The sequence below is a fragment of the Eretmochelys imbricata genome, chromosome 5 (genome assembly GCF_965152235.1).
Source record: "Eretmochelys imbricata isolate rEreImb1 chromosome 5, rEreImb1.hap1, whole genome shotgun sequence".
In the NCBI taxonomy this organism is placed as follows: Eukaryota; Metazoa; Chordata; order Testudines; family Cheloniidae; genus Eretmochelys; species Eretmochelys imbricata.
Window position 1 is genome coordinate 5,392,272 of NC_135576.1, and position 21,985 is coordinate 5,414,256.

The following is a 21,985-nucleotide window of genomic DNA, read 5'->3' on the forward strand; positions in this document are numbered from 1 at the left end:
CATGATTATGGTCTTATAAGTACCTAAATGGGGAGTACACATTTGATAAAGGACTTTTCAAGCTGGCAGAGAAACGTATAACAGGATCCAGTGGCTCAAAGTTAGACAAATTCAGACTGGAAATAAGGCATACATTTTTAACAATAAGGGTCGTTAACCATTGGAACCACTTACCATGGTTGCCATGGATTCTCTGTCACCAGCAATTTTTAAATCACGTTTGGATGTTTTTCTAAAAGATCTTCTCTAGGGATTATTTTGGGGCAGTTCTTTGGCCTGTGTTATATAGGAGATCAGATTAGATAATCACGATGGTCCCTTCTGGCCTTGGAATATACAAATCTGTGAATTTCAGAAGAGGGCAACTAAAATGATTAGGGGTTTGGAACGGGTCCCATATGAGGAGAGATTAAAGAGGTTAGGACTTTTCAGGTTGGAAAACAGGAGACTAAGGAGGGATATAATAGAGGTATATAAAATCATGAGAGATGTGAAGAAAGTTAATAAGGAAAAGTTATTTACGTGTTCCCATACTATAAGAACTAAGGGCCACCAAATGAAATTAATGGGTAGCAGGTTTAAAACAAATAAAAGGAAGTTCTTCACTTAGCGCCCAATCAACCTGTGGAACTCCTTGCCTGAGGAGGTTGTGAAGGCTAGGACTATAACAGGGTTTAAAAGAGAATTGGATAAATTCATGAAGGTTAAGTCCATTAATGGCTATTAGTCAGGATGGATAAGGAATGGTGTCCCTAGCTCTATTTGTCAGAGGGTGGAGATGGATGGCAGGAGAGAGATCACTAGATCGTTACTTGGTAGGTTCACTGCCTCTGGGGCACCTAGCATTGGCCACTGTGGCTAGACAGGATACTGGGCTGGATGGACTTTTGGTCTGACCCAGTATGGCCATTCTTATGTTCTTAAATGACAATAACATCCTCTTTGTATTTCTCCATATGATCTCCTTGTAACAATTTCAAACATAATTACGTTCTGGTCTCTGTAACTTAATGGCTCAATCACACTTAACTTCTGAAACAAGTTCTATGTGATGGTGCAGAGGATTATAAATCTAGAGCATTCACTTTTATGAACCAGAATGATCCAATAAGCAATTGTTTCCTCTCAAACCTTATCTCCCAATGGAGGGTTCCAAACTCTCTATGTAATTTGCCTAGGTGCAGTTGTGTGTTCTATTAGATCAGGGAGACAACAGTTTCTCACGTGTCCCTGACTTTACCATCACTCATTCATATAGCCTTCTTGTTTCCTTTTTATTCCTGTGTCCCTGGGATGTGTCTCACAAACATTGTACCTACACTTTCCTATATAGTTTAGCCCATGGAATGGCAATTGATTATTTCACGTCCCTCTTGACTTTCAAGTTGGAATGAATATAAAGTTTTGCAATGAGCAGCCTGTTAAATGTCTGAATCATGTAGGGTTTTTAATACCACCTCTTTCAGGTGGCTTACTCATTCGTTTTCCCTTTGTTTACAGAATGGGCACAGTGGTGTTCGAACACAGCCAACTCTTGACAGTAAGTTTATAAAGCTCCATTATATACACAGCTGTTTTTCTGACTGTCCCCTACCCCTCAACGTGCACACCATTGTAGTCATAGATTGTTTAAGGCTTTGTACAACTTTCGCTGTTTAATTTTTGGCTAAACAGTTTGAGTTTTAAACTTGGTATCAAAAAATAAACACACAGTTTGCACAAGCCCCATTGCTGCTCAGTCCTTTCAGAGCACATGCTGCTGCAACCAGAGCTGTCCCCTCTGACTCCCTCAGCAAATCATCCATCCTTAAAGGGACAGGGCACAGGTAAATATAACCCTGATGTTCCCTTGAGTGCTGCACTCCCCCCATGTAAATATAATGTTGTCCCAACATTTCTGTTAACTATGTATAACCTACAGTCCATTAATTTGATTTATTAGAAGTTTGCAAGTTGCACAAACTCGTAACTGGTTTCAGAGTGGTAGCTGTGTTAGTCTGTATCAGCAAAAACAATGAGGAGTCCTTGTGGCACTTTAGAGACTAACATGTATTTGGGCATAAGCTTTCGTGGGCTAAAACCCACTTCATCAGATGCAATCTGATGAAGTGATGCTAGTTTTAGCCCACGAAAGCTTATGCCCAAACTTGTAACTGTCATTTTCAACTGAGTCTTTGGGTCGGGCGCGCGCTCTCTCTCTCTCTCAAGTTCTGGTACGGATGGTGGAAATGTATGCATCTCTCTTCAGTTTATTTCATATTAAGCAGAAAAAGTCTGGCAATTTTAGTTCCAAAATCCAACTGAACAGTCAGTTCTGAACTCCATAGATCCCTGAAGATATTCATATATCAAGAAATAAAATTCCCATATGAGCAGTGATAGAATCATGTTAACTCCAAGTCACTGGGTGGCATATGGCAGACTATTTAGAAAACATACTAAATTAACATCATAACAAACTATCCAGAATTATAAAACACTTCATTTAATTTTAGAGCAATAGACATACCATAAGTCAGTATCACTTTACCAGTATTACATGTGTCTTGGATAGACTGCAGGATAAGGTACAGGAATAGGCATTTGGTATGGCATCTGACAAACATGAGGATAGCGAGATGGTGCATTCACGAGTTCAGTAGTTTGATTTAGGCCCTGATAAGTTGGTGTCCCTAAAAATTCATATTTTGGTGTCTGTGTGGCTCTTCTTTTTCTAGTTGGATGACCTGGAGTGTCAATGGATTGTTCTGGTGATCTGCCCTCTTGTGCACTGCTGGTTTCAGGTTCCATGGTCTCGTTTTGGCATTCATGTTTTTCAGTGGCTGGTGTGAATGGCACATCAGTCTAATGCAGTTTCCAAATTCACAGGGTCAACCACATCCTCATTTCCCAGATGTGGATGAAATGTTTCTGCCTTGGAATTCACAGAATCTCTGCCGTGGACAATATCTGGTACCATCACATAATGTAGTTCATCTTCACTGTCATTATCATAATCACTGGAGTCCAAATGCTTGTTCTCATTTTGATCTCTTGTTGCGCTAGTTTGCCTTGGTCTCTGTTTCTTCCTTTGTTGTGGTTTAGAAGATGGTGTTACATCCAAGGGCAAGCAGTCACAGGGAACTAAAAGATTGCAATGGAGAACTCTTTAAAACATCCTTCCTCATTTTTTGCTTGTTAATTCATAGACTGGACTATCCCCTTTCCTTTCAAATAAAACATGAATCTTATCTTTCCAATAGGATCTTAATTTTTCTGATCACGCTCTCTGAAAGATTCTGCACAAGTACTGTCACTGGGAAGGAGGGCAACACCATGCACTTTCTGATCATAGTGATTTTTACCACAAGTAGCAGATTTTTGAGAACACTTTGATGCCAGTTCATATGCTTTTTTCATCTTCTGTGTCCATTTCTCAGCTTAATCTTTATGGTGCCCAGGTATATATTCAGAGTTTATAGGTAAACCAAATGCAATGTCAATACGTAAATGTGATCCCCCATATAATATATAGAGGGGAGAACTCTGTAGCTTCATTTTGTGTACAGTTATAGACTTAGATGACCTTATTTAAGGGAAACTTTTCAGCTTGACTTTTGTTTTTCTAGCAAGGTTCACAACATAGCGAAGAGTTCAGTTCTGCCTTTCTACCTGCCCATTGCCTTATGGGTGGCATGGGATTGTGAGAGATGTAAAATAGAAGCGGTAGTGCTGTAACTTTCCGAATAAATTATTTTCACACTTAAATGGTTCTATTGTAACTGTTAGTTGGCTGGTGAGGATTCTTTTGCTTGACTCATGTACAGACTCTAGTAATGTAATGTTTGATCTTTGCCTTTATCGGTGGCCAATTAAACCGATCTCTTGAAAGACTGATTACTTTCTCTGCTCCTAAATGTCCCATCTCTTCATGTAGCTGTTGATTACCTTTCTTTTTTATTTTTCAGGTAATACCAGTTGATTTTGTAACTTGGTTTTCCAATAAAGTATTGCATCTGTTTCCAGATGCAGTGGTACCACTCTCACACATCAGGGTGGACATATTACCATATCCTCCTGTGTTCTCTTGGTTATTTTGTCTTTACCCCATGGATTTATAATGAAGAATTTTAGCAACAGCTGGATCTTCCTTTTGAACGTCCAAAATATCTTCTCGTGGAAATGGTTTTATGGTGGATTTAATAACTGTGGACATGAGTTTCTACTAGCAAAGGGATGGTAGTAATGGCTGCTAACTAAGATACCTTGTCATCTTTTTGTACATCTAAGGACTGAAAGACAGCATTAACATCTTTGCTTGTCTCTTTTGTGCATTTTGTCATCTATTTTTCCATATCAAGGGGCACTCTAAATAAAGCATCTGGCTACACCTTAGATTTCCCTAGATGATGATTAACTTTGAAGTTCAAGTCAGCTAATTTTGAAGCCTGTGGCATTCAGCCTGGCAGAAATGAAGGCATAGGTTAGCAGGTTGTTACTGCTGTAAACTGATGGATTTTGTGTATAGAAATAATCATGGAACTGGTCAGTAACAGCCCACTTCAAAGCTAGAAACTCCAGCTTTCCTTAGTGAAGGTGATAATTCTCCTCAGCTGTACTACATGTTCTTGACCCATACCAGTTATTCTATCTTCTTGAAATTAATAGAGGGCTGCACTTAATCCCTTATTGGAAGCATCTACATGAAAGAGAAAGGGTTACGCAAATCAGGATAGGCAGTTTTTGGTGGCAGTTGTTTTAAAACATGTTGATGTCGCTGAGTCCAGAGAAGTGGCTGTTGGGAGGATATCTGTCCAAATGCCTTTCCTTGCCCTTTAGCTTTCTTCTTTTTCCAAGCCACTTTTGACAGTGTTGAGTCAGATTCCACTGAAACAATCAAGTCATACAGTGGCTGTGCTATTCTAGAAAAGTCTTGAATGTAGCTTCAGTAGTAGATGATGAAGCCTAGCAGCTTGCAGAGTTCCTGTATTGTGTTCGGTGGTTTCTCTGCGAGAACACAGAGTCAAGGTGTCAGTTGGATCCATTTTATAACCTTCAGCAGATACCACCATTACTGAGTAATGTACCTCTGTTTTAAGGTCATATTGAGAAACGTTCATCTTAATTATATGCTTCTGTGACTGTTGCAATACTCTCCTTGTGTTCTCTGTGCGTTCTTCAAAAGTGCCACTGTCCACAAGAACGTTGTCCAGGTAGGAAAATGCAAACCTCATCTCCTCTTCCATCAACTTAGCAGCTGCTTCTCGAGGGGATGGATTTACTACAGTGATGGGGAAAAACCCTGTTTGTTGCTGTAGCAAGTGTCTACACTACAGTGACGTACCTGGAGTGCTGCAACTTGTAATGTAGACATACCCTAAATTGAGTACTCTGGGTTGCAGCTTGGGTGTTTAATGGCAAATACAGGCTGCTCCTGGTAGATCTGATAGTGTCGACTTTGCCTCTGCTCTCTTGTGATTTTCCTGCATGACACCTGACTGGTAGTGTTCCATACTGCCACATCTGAAACAGCGGTCACAAGTATCACCTCTGCCAGATTGTCTGCAGCTAGCACAGGGGCAGGCAAACTTTTTGGCCTGAGGGCCGCATCGGGTTTCTGAAATTGTATGGAGGGCCGGTTAGGGGAGGCTGTGCCTCCCCAAACAGCCAGGCATGGCCTGGCCCCTGCCCCCTATCCAACGACCCCCCCTTCTCCTTCCCTGATGGCCCCCCGGGGACCTCTGCCCCATCCACCCCCCCCCCCGCTCTCTGTCCCCTGACGGCCCCCTACCCCCCCGCCCCATCCAAGCCCCCCCCTCCCCCTTCCTGACTGCGCCCTCGGGACTCCTGTCTCATCCAACCACTCCTTCTCCCTGACGGCCCCCGGCCCCTAACTGCCCCCAATCCACCCCCCATCTCATTCCTGACTGCGCCCCTGGGACCTCTGCCCCATCTGACCACCCCTTCTCCCTGATGGCCCCTGGAACCCCCGCCCCTAACTGCCCCCCTGAGACCCCTGCCCCATCCAACCCCCCTGTTCCCCGCCCTCTGACCACTTCGACCCCTATTCACATCCCTGGTCCTTGACCACCCCCCGAACTCCCCTGCCCTCTATCCAACCCACCGTTGCTCCCTGGCCCCTTACCGCGCTGGTGGTGCGGCTGCACCAGGACAGGCAGCTGTGCCGTGCAGCACAGAAACCGGGTCAGGCCGCGGCTCTGCAGCTGCATGCCCCAGGAGCTCGCTGCTCCGCTGCCCAGAGCAGGGGAGGGTCCGGGGGCGAGCTTCCCAGGCCAGGAGCTCAGGGGCTGGACCGGACGGTCTCGCGGGCTGTAGTTTGTCCACCTCTGAGCTAGCACATCCTCTTTTCTGGGGTTGCCTGCCTGCATGTGTGCTCGTACCATTCACTGCTTTTGTGTGCACCCAGACAGCTTGCTGCTTATACTAATTTCAGCTTTTGCACCTTTGAGTTCATCAATACTAGCCTTTAGTTCCCTTATCTCATCCATCAACAAGTCACCTTTTGAGATTCTTTTCACTCAAGAGGAGGTGCTGCTTCCCTTTCTGACCTGTGCTCTGTGTATGGCAATTTGACAGAATTACAAGCTGCTGCCATAGCATGCCGTCCATTCCCCAACTTCTGGTGTTTCTCTGCTTCCTCAGCTACAGGAGTATGCAGCTTCTCAAACAAGGTCTCGTGCAACTTGATTATCTTTTAAATGAGGTTGCATCACAGTCTGACTATCCTGTCAGGACTAAATGGAGGAATGTGTTTTGTTGCAAGGACAGGGTTATATCTTAGGTCAGAGTCAGCTCCTTGTGAGGCAAACAGTACTTTCTCTCTGAAATCAAGTTCTCCGAGTAGGGAATCCTGATGTGTCTTTTGGCTCTTGCGCTGGGTTTAAGAGCTGCATGCAGGTAAAATTCAGTTGCATCTTTTCCCTGGTTATAGGGCCTTGAGATGCACCTGAGGTTTGGCAGGCTGAGTTTTTTTCCTTCCAGCTAGCTCCTGAGGCTCTGTCCAAAGCAAACTCTCCTAATTACAGCTTCTGTTCTCTCAGCGTTCCCCTTTCAAATCCTACTTTCAGTTTGATAAATCAAACTGCTTAGCCTCAGTTCATCTATCCTTCTGGTGGGAGTTCCCAATCTATCCTGCTGTTTTTAAATGTATGCAGTGGTGGTGGTGGTGGTGTAGCCGTGTTGGTCCCAGGATATTCGCGAGACAGGTGTGGAAGATACTACCTCTCCCACCTTGTCTGTTACTTTACACTCTTTCTTTAAAACTGATTGTTTTCTGGGATAGAGTGACACATTTTCCCCAGGGATTTGTCGTTTAATTTCTCTCATGGTTTTCTGAAACTCTATTTCTAGTGACTTTGCAGATCTTCAATTCTTAAAGGGACAAGGCACTGGTAACTCTAACTCTGGTATTCTCATGTGAGCTGCACTTTTACTTATTGGCTAATATCGAAATGTTAAATCAGTCTTATTAAATCTGCTCCCGGATGTGCAACACTGAATAGACTTGTTTCAGAGTAACAGCCGTGTTAGTCTGTATTCGCAAAAGGAAAAGGAGTACTTGTGACACCTTAGAGACCAACCAATTTATTTGAGCGTAAGCTTTCGTGAGCTACAGCTCACCTCATCGGACTTGGAGTCACAGGGCAGTTCCCTGGGTTATTTTTTAAATTCTTATGCCCACATTGCCGTCAATTGGATGTTTCTTACCAATTTTCCAGCTTCCCATTTGGAGAACAGAGAGATCATAATTTTATTTTTAGTAAAGTTCAAAAGGAATGTGGCTTTGTTTTGTTATCTCTTGTTATCCTGCAGCAAACTTCTGGGAATAAGGTTGGCTAGCATGCTCCCTCTGCTGGATGGCTTGCCTGTGGCAGTAGAGCAAAAAACATGCTGATGCAGGGGCAGGGGTTGTCTGGCCTTTCTCATTAACCTTTTTTCATGTAGTCTCTTACTGGTAGTGCCCACTGTGGCTCACTTTCTGGCATTCCTATCGTTATCACTATCACACTATGCTTTTCTGCCCTGTATGAGCATGTCTGTGTTCCTTTTTATGGGTAGCAGCACAAATTGATATCCCTGTAAACCCCACCCCCTCAGCCCCACACCTTGTGTCCATCCCAACTCTGGGAAGGTATCCATCTCTCAAAAACCACCCTCAGGGTTGGTATCAGAAGTAGGGCCGTTTGTCCTTCCAGTACTCTTCCTCATACAAGCTTTGTGAACAGAGGTCTTGAGTACCCAGATCTGCAAACCTGGCATGTTTTCATCAGCACAAAATTCAGCTTAGGGGTGGGGGGAAAGAAAAGCTTGAGAGTCTGCTGATTTACCATCTTTGAATCAGCTGCTCTCAAAATATCTGTAAAATACTGTTCCAGCCGAAAACCGGTTTACAACCCAAGCACGAGCTGCCACAAGGGAGCTGTGTAAGTTATCCTGTCTGTAGCACAGTGGCCTGCTTTTTTATTTATTGGATTTGTTCTTCTCCCAAGTTACAACATTCTCTGAAGACCCACTTGGCTACTTTTTTAGTCTCAAATTCTTTGCTGTGCAAAATAGATCATCCTTAACTGACCTTGGAACTCTTAAAGGTTATGCATTTGTTCTAGAATCTAGCTCATACAGAGTCCCCTCTGCCCACCTCTAATCCTCTATTTCTGTTCACATTGCTGTCCTCTGTCATACAGGTTTGTAAGCTGGGGACCATCTTTGATTCCTCCCACACTTACCCTACACATCCAGGCTATGTTCAAACCCTTCTTTTTTCCCCCCTAATAACACACTCTAACTCTGACCTTTTTCTTTCTGTCCATGCTGTTAAAACTGTAGTCCAAGTCCTAATCTTCCATCTTGACTTCTGTCCTCTCCTCATCATGCCTTCCCCAACCCCTCCTATCCTTTCAAAATATGACAGCTGGGACTCTATTCCTGCCCATTGCTCAACTATGTCACTCCTCTCTTCAGCTCTCTTGCCTGGTTTCCCCTCTGTAAACACATCCTGTGCAAGTGTCTTGTCCTTCCTGTCTAGGCCCTTCATGACTGCCCCCCCTCTGCTTCTCCTGTCTTGTCTCTTATAGTGTCACCCTTGCTGCTTCCTCCTCTGCAAAGGGATGCCAGCCTTGTTCATCCAATTATCAGCTTCTTCTACAGCCATCTGTGTGATTTGTTTTCTGTGCCACCCCTTACGCATGCCGCACCATCCCTGCATCTGAGTGATCTGGATGGTCATTACCTCCTCCTTCAGATTCCCTCCTCAAGACCCATTTCTGCTTTGACCCTCACAAGAATTCAGCCAGTCAGCAATGGCTTGTGTGTCTATCAGGACCAGCTAGTTTTATTTTTTTAAATGGCATTTTCATGAACCATCAAGTAGTGCAGTTGCTCCCTATATCACTACATGCTTTTATTTTCATCACCCTCATCCCCCTTCCCTCTCTTTGTTTCTCATACTCATTGTGCTCGGTTTCAGAATGCAAGTTCTTGAGGGAGTTACTGTTCATATTTGTTTATATAGCACCTAACACAGTGGGAGGGCCTGATCCTAACTGGGGGTCTCAGAGCTACAACAAAACAGCTAACATGGAAAGACAATGATGCTTAACTTCCAAGCACATATCCGAATTGTACTGTGGACACTCTTAAGACTGAGTCTTTTCATCCCTCTTGTATTTTGCATACCAGTTAATAGTTAACTCGTTGGGGCATAGTCACTGAAACCATGAGGTATAAAAAGATTGAGCTGCATGAAAGGAGTAACTGGCCTTCTGAATCTTAGTAGCAAATGGCTGTTCAGTGTACCTGCTTGTGAATTTCAGCAAGGAGTTCGAGAACTTCTGAATTTCCATGTTGTAATTGAAGTTCTTCATGGGACATCAAACAACAATGGCATGGATTTAACTGGATAATTACATTAGTGTCCTAGAATCCTCCAGCTTAACAATACAATGGAGTGATCCCCGGGAAAGGTGCACTTGTAATAAGTAGGTGACTTTTAATTGATTTGTAGTAGAACAGTTCATTCTCAGCATTTTCCATCTCTCTAGGATGAGTAAAACAAGGACATATTCGTCATCTGTTTGGGTCACCAAAAGTGCTCAATGAAAGGGCGTTATGTTTGATTGTAGCTTGTTTTGTTTCATTGTCAGCACTTCCCAAATACTTCTAAACCATTTATTAAAGGGATGTACTTCCTTGCTACTCTGAACCAGTAAGTTGTACGTACTGTGTTTGTCTGTCCAAAACTCACTTGAGGAGTATCAAAACAGCGACTTGTTCTTGTTTACAAATAGATTAAATTATTTTTTTATTTCTACAGCATAATAGATGTGCCTGGAGCTTTACAGGCAAATACAACAGACCCTTGTCACGCTTACGCTTCAAGTTAGACTAGGTGTAACCAGAAGAGCAGAGTGATATGTGGGAGGAAGAAAAGGGAATTGAAAGATGCACGGAGTGTTACCTTAGTTGCATAAAAGCCATTAGCTCCTTTATTATTTTCTATTGGACTTGGTGTCTGCAGTTTTTTACAGCTAGCAGTTCTTCATTCTTGACTAGTAAAGCCATTGTGCTGGAAATCTGAGTGTGAAAAACCCTATAAAGAGGGCGAGAATGGAGGTCATCTACCCGAAATAAGTGAGCCTTGAGGAAATACCATGAGGAATAGGCTACATCAGGGTTGTGGATGATGTTCCAGGCATGGGCAAAAGCACAGGGTTGTAAGAGGAGATCGCCATGGGATTATCAAGACATGCTGTGTTGGTAGAGCATAGGGTGGAAGTGGGGCAGTTAGGAGAGGAACAAAAAGAGATGTAGGCAAAGGTTGGGATGGGCCTTGAAAGTGAGGACGAGGAGTTCAAAATTGATGTGGAAGAAGATTGGAATCAATGCAGGAGATTCAGAGGGGGAGTGACAGACCAGTGGGCAAAAAAAAAAAGTGACAATAGATAAGTAAACAAAGGAATCTCACTCATTAAAAATCTACTAGTGAAAATCATAGACCTGTCAAAGGAAAGTAACAGATGGCATGGCTTTACCAGTGCCTGCGGGTCACTAAGTCATCGGCACCAATCCATCACACATTGGTAAATTGACTGGAATGTGCTGCCTTGCCTTAAAGTCTCTTTGTTCCTGAATCAAATACGTGGGGTTGTGTGTGCTGGAATTCCTTTCTGATTGGCTTTTTCTAACTTGCAGCTACTTCATCAGTTCCAACGTCTAAGACAGAAACCTCTCCCTCGCTTCCTACTGCGGGGTCTCTGCCTAGCACGGCGTCCTCCACTGCTTCGCTTCTGCCTTCAGCTCCACAGCACACAGCAGCGTTACCCAGCTTGCCCCAGTCCAGTGACTTGGCCAGCAGCTCACTCTCCCAGTTAAGCAGGTACAGTAGGAGGACAAAGGAAAACGGGTTGAATTTGGGATTAGTGGCAGTGTGCGCAGGATAGAAATGGGTCAGTGTACAAGGTGACTCCAGATAAATGCGGTCCCCTCTCTTGTTTTAACCTGAACTAGGACAGGTATTCATAAGAGATCCAGGATAATGTTTCTGGTTGGAATATATGAACCACATGCTACATATCAGTGGTACTGTGCCCACAGATCTCTGTGCTTGGAGTCTCATAGATTTAGCAGCAATATTGTATTTAAGGATCTGCTGCTTCAGTGTAGCCTATAATGGATTCCAAATGAGACACACACCTTCATTTGGTGTTTCTGTCACCTTATCCACAGCACCAGCTATTAATCTGGCCAGTGGTTTATCCTATAAAAATTCAATTCTTTAGCAGTTGCTTTTCTGACCATTTTAAAATGTTGTAGATGTTTAAATCCTTGATCGTCACACATTTAAAGTAAAAAATGCCTACATTGGGACTGAGGGCTGAGTGGTTCCGAGTGCTTCTTGCTAAGATGTTTCCTTGAGGAAATGTCAGATTGAAGCTCTGGGAAGTTCAGTCCATCACCACTCAGCTCTTCTTTGCCAGCTGTTTGCTTCCCACTGCACATTATTAAAGCTTCTTTCTTGAACAGGTGTCCTCGTGAGTCTATATTAATTATACAAACTACTTATGCTGTTTGACCTCTGCACTTTATTTCTTGAATTTAGGAATGGATTGAGCCAGGACCTAATGGGTCTTGTCCATCTCCCAGCTAGTGCATGGTTGTGCCCTACTGGACAGCCAGTGTTGAGTGAAGTCTTAAATGACTCAAGTAATTGGAATTATTCCTTTCACCCGAGACTCGATCTCTCATGTTTTTGCTGTACCACCTTTCATCCAAAAGGGATCCAAAGCGCTTCACAAACGATGAGTGAGGCGCCTTGCTAGAAATTTGGGTTGGGGTGTGCATGATGTGGGACAGACTTGGAGTAACCTGAAAAGACAGTGATGCCTGATTTCCAAGCACATATCTGACTTGCATGTGCAGACAGCTCTTGAGTCTGAGTCTTTTCAGTAGTGGACCCCGATGAATCAAAGTGTCGGGGGAATGTGCATTTCGAAAACTACCTGTGCATGACTGAACCATTTCCTTCCTTCTGCCACAGTGTCTCCTCATCCTGGTGGCTGCAGGAGAGAGCGGTACTAAAAGTCTTAGTGAAATTGATCTGTAAAGCTGCAGAGGTGTGTGCTGGTCCTCCTCCTGGACATGCACCAAAGGGCTTGGTCCTGAATTAGGAACTGTCTGACACTATTAACTTTCAGTCTGGTTATAAACACTACTGGTGCATCTCCAAAGAAAATGCCTGTATTTAATCATGGTCAGGACACTTGTCCTCCTGTCCCTCATTGACATGAATGGGGCTTTCTTAATGCCAGAATTCTGAAGGGAGCATATAGACGTGTGAGTGTGAGCAGACCTGGTTCTGAGCTGCTTTACTCTTCTGGGTGGTTGGCTTTGTTTGTGGTGGTTGCATTTTGTTTGATCCTTATTTTGCTGCGGTGGTATTAGTTTTGGGGTGGGAGGAAAGGTGAAGCTGTTGGTCATTTAAAATGCTTAAAAATAAGCTTTAGACACCTGCCAAGAAGGCTTTTACAGGACAGCTGCTGAAATCTGGTGCTGGTGTCGCTGTTAGCAGTATAATCTTGGAGGTTGGACTCCTTGATTGAAAACAAGCAGTTATAGGAAGAATGAATTTACTCCCTAAAAGTAGAATCTCTACAAGAGTCCATTTCCACTATTTAGAAAAACTTTAAGCCTTTTCCCCAGAGATTTAAAGGAGCTTGAAGATAAACTAGCTGAGTTGTGCTGGATGTGGGGGGAAAGCCTAACTCAAGGACGAGAAAAGCAAAACAATGCAGTACAAGAAACGAGAGTTGATTTAAAAAGTTAGGGTTAGGAGTTTGAGAATGGCTGGCTTGCCTGAAAATGTAGGAACTGGGAAGACCATATTCCTTCTGCTGAGGCATCAGAAGATTCACATCTAGCAGGAAGAATGTGGCTTGCTTTTTTCATTTCTGCTAGGAGATTTCTGAGGAGTAAGTCTGCCTCTGAGAACTGTCCTAATGTATGTGAACCGGATAGTGAGAAACAAGCTCCTTACTGTTGCAAAAGGAGCTGATCCTTTGTTATTTCAAGGCTGAGTTCTGTCCTTTATGATTCTACATCTCTCAGGAGATATGAGGCTTTTCCTTTGTAAACAAGATGAGGGATTTAGGTCTTTAAATCATCTGATTAAATGAAGAGTGTACTTTGGCAATCAGGTTTGTGTTTTAAATTCAGAAAGTGGAGACCTGCCTAAAGCAGTGAAGGTTTGAGAGCACAGAAGTTGCTCCTGAATCCGAGCTTGAAGAGTCTACATGACATACAGATACATGCAAACTCCTATTGTTTAGTCTTTTTTATTTTTATTTGAACTACTCTTCCGTTTATCTTCTCACTGTTTCTACCTAGAATTTCTACAGTGAATATTCTGTGTAATGGACACTTTAACATGCTCTGACTCCCTGAGTTTTACTGTGTTTGAATATTTTAAAATGTAATTGGAATTTTTTTTATATAAGAGCGACAAGGTGGGTGAGGTAATATCTTATTGGACCAATTTCTGTTGGTGAAAGAGACAAACTTCCAAGTTCCATAGAGCTGCTCTTCAGAGGTTGGTCCAATAAAAGATATTACCTCACCCACACTGTGTCTCTCGAATCCTGGGACCAGTACAGCTAGAACAACACTACAGATAGCAATAGAAGATCTGTAGTGTTATGTATGCATATTGTGAGTGATTAAAATGGATTTGGGGGCTCGATGGTGTGATTTCAGTTTGATGCTAGAATTCCCTTTCGGTGTTCTAAGTGAGAAATGTTCTTCCTGTTTTTACTTCACCCTTTTTAATCTACACTTTTTTGGTCCCTGTTTTTCTGAAGGGGTTGAGACCATTAGCAGACATGTAGTGTTAATACTCTGGAATGTTCATTAGTGGGGTCAGTATTATGCAGTTGAATTCAGAAGGGATTCTATTTCTTATAAATGGCTTGTAGTCATTGCTTTGGCAACCCCATAAGAAACTTTTACTCCTTTAAAACTCATAGAAATTTACAAACTCTAATGAGCAATGTTTTCGTGTCAGTCACAATGGCTTTCTTATAACACTGAGAGGAGAGTAGTTAATTGCCATTCTCCATTGTAAGAAGACCTTTGACTTTGTGTTGCTTTTGATTCCAGAACTGGTTTTCTGTATATCTCAATAACTTCTTTTTAGTGCTAAAATAAAACACTAAAACATTAAGAAGTATTTTTAAATGCTTTTATAATGTTCAGTTGTGAGAAATTTCAGGATGATTAGTCTGTTTAGTTTAGTTTTATTGATTAACCCTTTAAAATTTGTCTTTCTAGTTCCCTCTCCAATCATCAGAGCAGCCTCTCCTCTGCTGCAGTGCTGTCTGCGAGCACCTCACATGCGGTAAGTCCCGTTTGCATCATAACAGCTATTTAGTCTACATTGTTGTCTGCAGTGTTGAAATGTGTTCTCTACTGATGCTAAACAATGTGTTCCGCTTTGCATTTAGCTGTGACACTCTGAGTACGTTTCCCAGACCGGAAGAAGAGCTCTGTGTAAGCTCGAAAGCTGGTCTCTCTCACCAACAGTAGTTGTTCCAATAAAAGATATCACCTCATCCACCTTGTCTCATTAAATCTGCAGTCAGCTTTCCTGATAAAAGTTTAAGATGCCTGTCAAGCTATCTGGAGTGGGACCAGTCTCAGGGCAGACTGCTAAGAAGCAGGGCACAAATTTCAAACTGGTTGTGAATTCTATCCTTAGATTTCACCAACAAAGTATCACGTGTAAACTCCTAAAGCACTGCAACAGCCTTCACATGGAGTCACCGACAGTCCCCTTGGGTACTCTGGTGTGTCTTGCCATCCATGCAAGCGTGCCTTTGTGAGAGATGGTCCTTTACACCAAAAATAACAATATTTAGGTTGCTCCCAGTCCCAAAGGGGACTTACCCAAGTCAATTGCACTTTAAGTTCTATACCAAAGATAACACTTGTAGCCAATCCTATATAATACACTTAAGAAAAATAAATGAGTTATTTACAAGGTTAAAGCAGGTAAACATACACACAAATGAATTGGTATTAAGTTCCAAAAGGTGATAGAAGCTCCTATTATAAGCAAGCTCTCTAAGTCCTTCAGGGCTAACCCACGCCAAGCATTGGGGATCTTTTGCTTCTGATTAGTATTCCTTGCCCTTCAGAGTCCAACCAGCATAAAAGACCAGTTTCTTCATGTCAGGAATTTTTATTCCCTTCCTCCCAGAGTTCAAGCTGATGGGATGAACTCATGCACACGTGTCCTCTTCATGGGGGTGGGAGGAGGAATGCACTTAGCAAAGTCTTTGTCCTTTGATGTTTCACAGTGGCACGTTTGGTTTCAGTGAGCCTTCTTGTGTACAGGACCTAACACCTTCTATAGGAAGCCAGCCTTTACATTAGTTAATGCTTCTTTCCTGTTTGGTGAGTTACAGTTAGAGGTTTACAGTGCAAACACTTAACATTTGTACCCCATGTTATTAGGTTATATTAAGTGAGATTAATACATGCAACATCCTACATGCTTTTCATAAAGTCTAAACACTAAACATATTTTTATAAATCTAATACCTATTTTAATAACACTAACACACAGGTGAGCCAGACTGGTTTCCAGCTATGCATTCATCAATGTTTGGTTGGGCCTAGGCATGAGCTGACACCTGGTCTGCCAGTGTCACAATGCCTTTTTAAAGTGTTACCACCCACGAGGGACTGAGACAAGTGCTTTATCTCACTAGGGAAGAGGGGGAATTTCCCAACTCGCTAGTGGTATAAAGATCTTGTCTTTATTGCTGATGGCTCATGATTGATTGGACATTAAAGCTGTCAATGGTCTAGCACTGAATTTTGCCCATCCTGCCCCTCAGACAAATGTAACCCCAGAGGAAACTTCCACATAAGGGAATAGAGAGAGACATTAAAAAGTCATAGTAAAGTGGCTGTTTGAAGCTGCTCCGAAGTTTTGAATGTTATTGCTAACCTCGGTGGAGTTGAGTTAGCAGGCAGTGTGCAAATGACACGGTCTGAGGTGTGTGAAGAACACCATGTAATACGTGATTCTGGAATCTGTTGCATGTGCATTACTGTCATCTGCAGATGTCAGTTTGTTTCTGGTAACAAGACAACCAGTATTGAATAAATGTGGTGCTACTAGAGCTGAACAGAAAGACGGTTGCTGTCTTGTTCTGTGGTGGGCTGCCCCTCTGTATGCAACTCCAAAATGGTGCATGGATTGGTTATGGTTAGTACAGGGCTTTTCTGTATGGGTTCCGTATATGTAGCACTCCAGTAAGTGTGTTAGAAACCATTACATCACCCCTAGTCAGCAAGTACAGTAGAAGCTGTTTTATCTGGCATGTTGGGAGAGTGGGGGGTGCCCGTTAGTGAAAAATGCCGGTTAACTAAGAGGGGGAGAGTTCGGGTGCGGGAGAGGGTGCAAGTCTGGGGGCACGAGATAGGGTGTGGAGCATGGGCTCTGGGTGGGGGTTTGTGTGTGGGAGGGGGCTTGGGGTGCAAGAGGAGGTGTGGGGCACCAGATCCGTGGACCGCTTACCTCAGGCATCTCCCCGCAAGTGGCGACCTGTTGTGGCTGCTCCTAGGCGGAGGCACGGCAGGCAGCTCTGGGGGCTGCCCTGGCCCCACCCCGAGCGCTGGCTCTGCACCTCCCATTGGCTGGGAACCATGGACAATGGGAGCTGTCGGGGCAGCACCAGGCATAGAGCTGCCTAGGAGCGCCTCTGCCTGGGAGCAGCTAGAACAGGTCGCCGCCTGCGGGGAGCCACCCAAGGTGAGCAGCCCACAGATCCATGCCCCAAGTCCCCTTCCACATCCAAACGCCCTCCCAGAGCCCGCGCTCCGCACCTCCTCACGCACCCCAACCTCCTGCCAGCCCTGCGCCAACCGGACTATAAACCGGTGTTTCAATAAATATCAGAAATGCTGGTTTATAGAGCTTTCCAGTTGAAGTGCCAGATAAAACAGCTTTTACTGTACCTTGAAATTTCTTACTTAGCAGAACGTTCCCTCTTCCCATTCTTTGCTGAGCTTTAGCTTTGCCATTATGGCACTTATATTGCTCTCTGGCACTATGCTGCAAGCAGTACCCTATCTGGCTTGCATATCAGTTTAACACATCTCCATTACCACTAAGGGCATCACGGTTTTTAAGTTTGTATTTCTCTTTTAATTTCTGCAAGTGGCCTGAAGAAATTCTATTAGCATGTGCCCTTTAAAGCAAATATCCTTTTCCTTAGATAAACCCCATGACGCTTGCAAAGATAACACAAGTGTGACCTTATCTAAGTTAAAGGATCATTCTGTTGAGAGCCAAAATGACCATATTTAACACACTAAAAAAAACAACCGAACCACAGATATATAATTCCAAGTTCCAACTCAGGCCTGGTAACTTGCGTTTCATTCTCATGGTGTAGGTTTATAGAACCTCTTAATGGATTTATAACCTTTGGCTCACTGTTCCTTGTTGAGTATGTGTATAAAACGGATGATAACGCTAGGATTCTCTTGCACATGCTGCTGCTGCCTACAAGGTCGGGTGGTGGTTTTACCCAGGTGTTTTGCAGTGTGGTTTGTCTGCTCTGATCCCCATTCTTTTTGTCTCCTTTCTAGCACACCAGTGCTGAGAGCACAGCTTCACTCCAGCCCTCAACAACCTTTTCAACTGCTTCAACCTCAGCCACTAGCACCACATCCTCGGTTGTCAGCATGGCAAGCAGTATGAACACTACAAACAGCCTTGGCCTGAGCGTTACCAGTGTGTCTATGCCAGCTGCTTCTACACGGGCAGCTCCCTTAGTGTCTTCAGGTTCGCAATATTAACAAATCACATGAATAGACAGAGGACCTCAGTCTGCAGGGTTGTCAGTTGAGCACCACGCCAGCAATAACTACGCCAAGAAATATACACTCTTTAAAGACTTGCATTTTTCAGCATGCTTTACTTGCTGGCCTATGAAATAAAGTTGCCTGCTTTTATGTGTTGGGAATATTTGATGGGTAATGATTAGCATTTATGTAGCATGTTCCATCTTCAGAAAGCTTTAGAGATAATAACCAGAGCTGCTCCTGATTTAGTAAATGTGGACCTGTAGAGAATTGGTTTGCAAACTAAGCAACATGATCAGCTCTTGGCTTTATTCACATTAGCTTTTACTTCTCACTCTCCCCCTGCAGTCCAAGTTCATGTGGCAGTATCAGAATCCACTGCAATTCCAGCCTTCATTACCCCATGGCAAAGCACTGCTGCCTTGGCGACTGCAGAGAGGAGGCTCTGGATTCATGTGTTGCCCATGCCACTGCAAATGGCTCTGCTGGGAAAAAGAATACCCGAAACTGCCAGGGCTATTCATTTTGTATGGTGGTGGCAAGACTCATCTTTTTCGGAGACGGGAGATGAGTTGTCTTGTGCTTAAATGGAAGCAGTACTGAAGTTCACTGCTGGCTTTGCAGTCCGCTTTAGCTGCCAAAAGGAAATGTGATGGGTCGGGATATCCCTTAGGTGAAGGAACGGGACATTCTGCCTGAATCATATGCACAGGTGTTTCTCTCTTCCCCTTCCACTTGTACTGCCAGTGGAGATTCTAATGACTGGCCAGACAAAGTGCATTACTCCCCCCATGGTCCTCAGCACAGCCCTGCTTCATAGCATGAGATCCAAGCCGCATTATGACCTCTCCTCTTCGCTCTTCCTAGCTATAGCTGAAGCCAGCAGTACCCATAAAAGAGAGTTATTATGATGTTGATGACAAGTGATTTCCAGCCGATTGTGTGGGTTTGGGGGGGTGGGGGGTGGGGAATGCTATCTGTTGCAGTGAGAATGAGGCTTGGACTCTTCCTCTGAAAAGGGACTAGGGGAGGGAGCAATGGGTCCGTAACCCTTTCCATCATTTCAGACTCCTACTAACCTGAGAACTAATCCACCAAACCCAGACTGATCTTTGGGATGGGACCATGTTCTGTACCTCTGAGCCCGTGTAGGATCTTTATCTCTTCGTATGTCCAGTCCCTTAGCTAGCAAGATGTCTGTTATAGTATTCAGGCCCTCTTTCAGGTATTGTTAGCTTCCAGTTTTTATTCACCATTCCTCTTTAGCAAATCTCTGCTGTCTAGACACTGTGATAGTTCAGCCTTCAGGGCAGGCCAGCAAACTTGTCTCAGGGCTGAAGCCTTTAGTTTGAGGCTTGTTAAAATTTTTGTATTTTGATTCTACAGGCAAAGCTCCCCCCAACCTGCCCCAAGGTGTACCACCCTTGTTGCATAACCAGTATATTGTGGGACCTGGAGGACTCCTGCCTGCCTACCCAGTAAGCAACTTCATTGTACCTGCCCTAGATTACTTAACTCCTTGGTGCCAAAGGGTCCTCCAGACCCACCACTGTCTATGCCAGTGTGTGTCTTTTTTTGGCACATGCTGCGTGTGGAATCCTGGACTCCTTGCTCCAGGTGCTGAAGAGTATGGGAAGTATTCCCATACTGTGCAGGTTTCCAATTCATTGCTAAATTCAAAACTGACTTTGAAAATCCTTGATTACAGATTTGATTCTGCTTCCACTGAAAAATGGGAGTTTCCCCAGGGACTTAAATGGGATTAGTATTAGGCCCTTTCAGTTGAAATGGAATCATCTGAGTTAAATGTTTGACTTTCTAGGATAGATTGGGTGTGCTGTGCTCAAAACCAGATACATGTCCTGTCACCCGTATTTTCAGATAGATGTCAGCATGCCTTGGAACAGACTTCATCTCAGGGCTGCACAGTCTAGTCTCCTCAGTTGGACACTCTGTCCTACCACTAGTTCTTTTCCTTCTTCACCGAAGGGAGGGAATAGTCATTCCTCAGTTCTAACCTAGAAATGAACGATTGTATCTTGCAAACTGAAGGCCTGTTCACTGAATCTTGGAGCACCATGTACCGGGGAGCAATAATAGCAAACAATGCAGTTAAGAGGGTTGATTAACTCCTAGCTCTGAATGTCTTGTGGTTCAGTTTCTAGTAAACCGTGTGCCCTTGAGAACTGTACTGACTACAATCTTCAGACCTCAAATCTCAGAGTGCCAATGATGATGGGAAAATGAGGGTTTGTAATTGACATGTCAACCAAACTTTAACTGTGCTAGCCCTTGGAAATAGAACTTGATCGTACAAGATCTGCGATAGCCTGGTGTTTTTAAAATTGGCTGGGTCTAGATTAATCTCTGTCTTAAAACCCACAGATAGGCCAATATTAGCGAAAAGTGTTACAATGTCGTTGTATTTTTATCTGTCTTCAAGCAGATCTACGGTTATGACGATCTTCAGATGCTCCAATCCAGGCTGCCAATGGTAAGTACATGAACCAGATGACTTGCTTTCACTGTGAGTTAATCTTTCAGAGTAGTCGTTCTGCCCAGCAGAAACCACTTCAGTTTATGGTGATTTTTAAGAGCTTTCCTTGAGGCTGTCCTACTTCGATGAAGCTGTTGCTGATGTATTCTGGCTGCTCAAGTATCTCCTTTCAGTGCGATTACCTAGAAGGTGTAAGTTCCTTAAGGTTCTTCTTTGAGTAACACTCCTATGGGTACTCCATTTCCGGTGCACATGTGCTTCTCGAACCCCTGATTGGAGATTTCTAGCTAGCTGGGACTTTTCAGCTCTCACACATGCCTTATGCCTCCTTGTCTCAGGCCATGTCTACACTACGGGGGGATGATCAATCTAAGTCAGGGGTGGGCAAACTTTTTGGCCCGAGGGCCACATCGGGGAATAGAAATTGTAGGGTAGCCCATGAATGCTCACAGAATTGGGGTTAGGGTGCAGGAAGGGGTGAGGGCTCGGGTTGGAGGTGTGGGCTATGAGGTAGGGTTGGGGATGAGAGGTTTGGGGTGCAGGAGGGTGCTCCATGCTGGGATAAGGGATGTGGAGAGCGGGAGGGGATCGGGGCTGGGGCAGGGGGTTGCGGCATGGGGAGAGGCTCAGGGGTCCAGGCTCCACGTGGCACTTACCTCAAGCAGCTTCTGGAAGCAGTGGCATATCCCTTCTCTGGCTCCTAGGCATGGAGGGCCTGCGACCCTCGGAGTGGGGTGATGCCACGGCTTCCGGGAGCTGCTTGAGGTAAGCACCGTGTGGAGCCTGCACCCATGGTGCAGCCCCCGACCTGACACCCTGGCTGGAGCAATGGAGCAGGGCCAAGCTGCGTGGTGCAACCCCCAAACCAGCTCCCCAGTAGGAGCTCGTGGGACGACTTAAAACCGCTCGCGGGCCGTAGTTTGCCCACCCTGATCTCAGTTATGCAATTTCAGCTACGAGAATAACATAGCTAAAGTCGACGTTCATAGATCTACTTACCGGGGGGTCCACACTACGTGCGCTTCTCGTTCAGGTGAAGTACAGGAGTCGGTGGGAGAGTGATCTGCGATCGATTTAGTGGGTCTTCACTAGACCCATTAAATCGACCGCTGATGCATT

General features: G+C 44.2%; 1 protein-coding gene and 2 non-coding genes across 8 annotated transcripts in view; all 3 read left to right on the forward strand.

Moving 5' to 3' along the window:
- UBAP2 (ubiquitin associated protein 2) overlaps nucleotides 1-21,985 on the forward strand; it is a 133,120-nt gene that overhangs the window by 89,461 nt on the left and 21,674 nt on the right. For 4 of the 6 annotated variants that reach the window (XR_013346103.1, XM_077816609.1, XM_077816612.1 and 1 more), the window contains 6 exons: nucleotides 1,501-1,540; nucleotides 11,191-11,374; nucleotides 14,821-14,887; nucleotides 18,154-18,349; nucleotides 19,756-19,847; nucleotides 20,813-20,863. Coding sequence is in view for 5 of the 6 variants with exons in the window: in XM_077816609.1 (XP_077672735.1) it covers nucleotides 1,501-1,540; nucleotides 11,191-11,374; nucleotides 14,821-14,887; nucleotides 18,154-18,349; nucleotides 19,756-19,847; nucleotides 20,813-20,863 (630 nt within the window). In the remaining variant the exon portion in view is untranslated. The remainder of the gene's footprint in view (nucleotides 1-1,500; nucleotides 1,541-11,190; nucleotides 11,375-14,820; nucleotides 14,888-18,153; nucleotides 18,350-19,755; nucleotides 19,848-20,812; nucleotides 20,864-21,985) is intronic. The other 2 variants (XM_077816611.1, XM_077816613.1) reach the window with 1 other exon arrangement.
- Nucleotides 9,576-9,656, forward strand: LOC144265484 (small nucleolar RNA SNORD121A). The gene has a single exon (XR_013346300.1). It is a non-coding gene; the product is annotated as a small nucleolar RNA SNORD121A (small nucleolar RNA).
- Nucleotides 12,363-12,445, forward strand: LOC144265483 (small nucleolar RNA SNORD121A). The gene has a single exon (XR_013346299.1). It is a non-coding gene; the product is annotated as a small nucleolar RNA SNORD121A (small nucleolar RNA).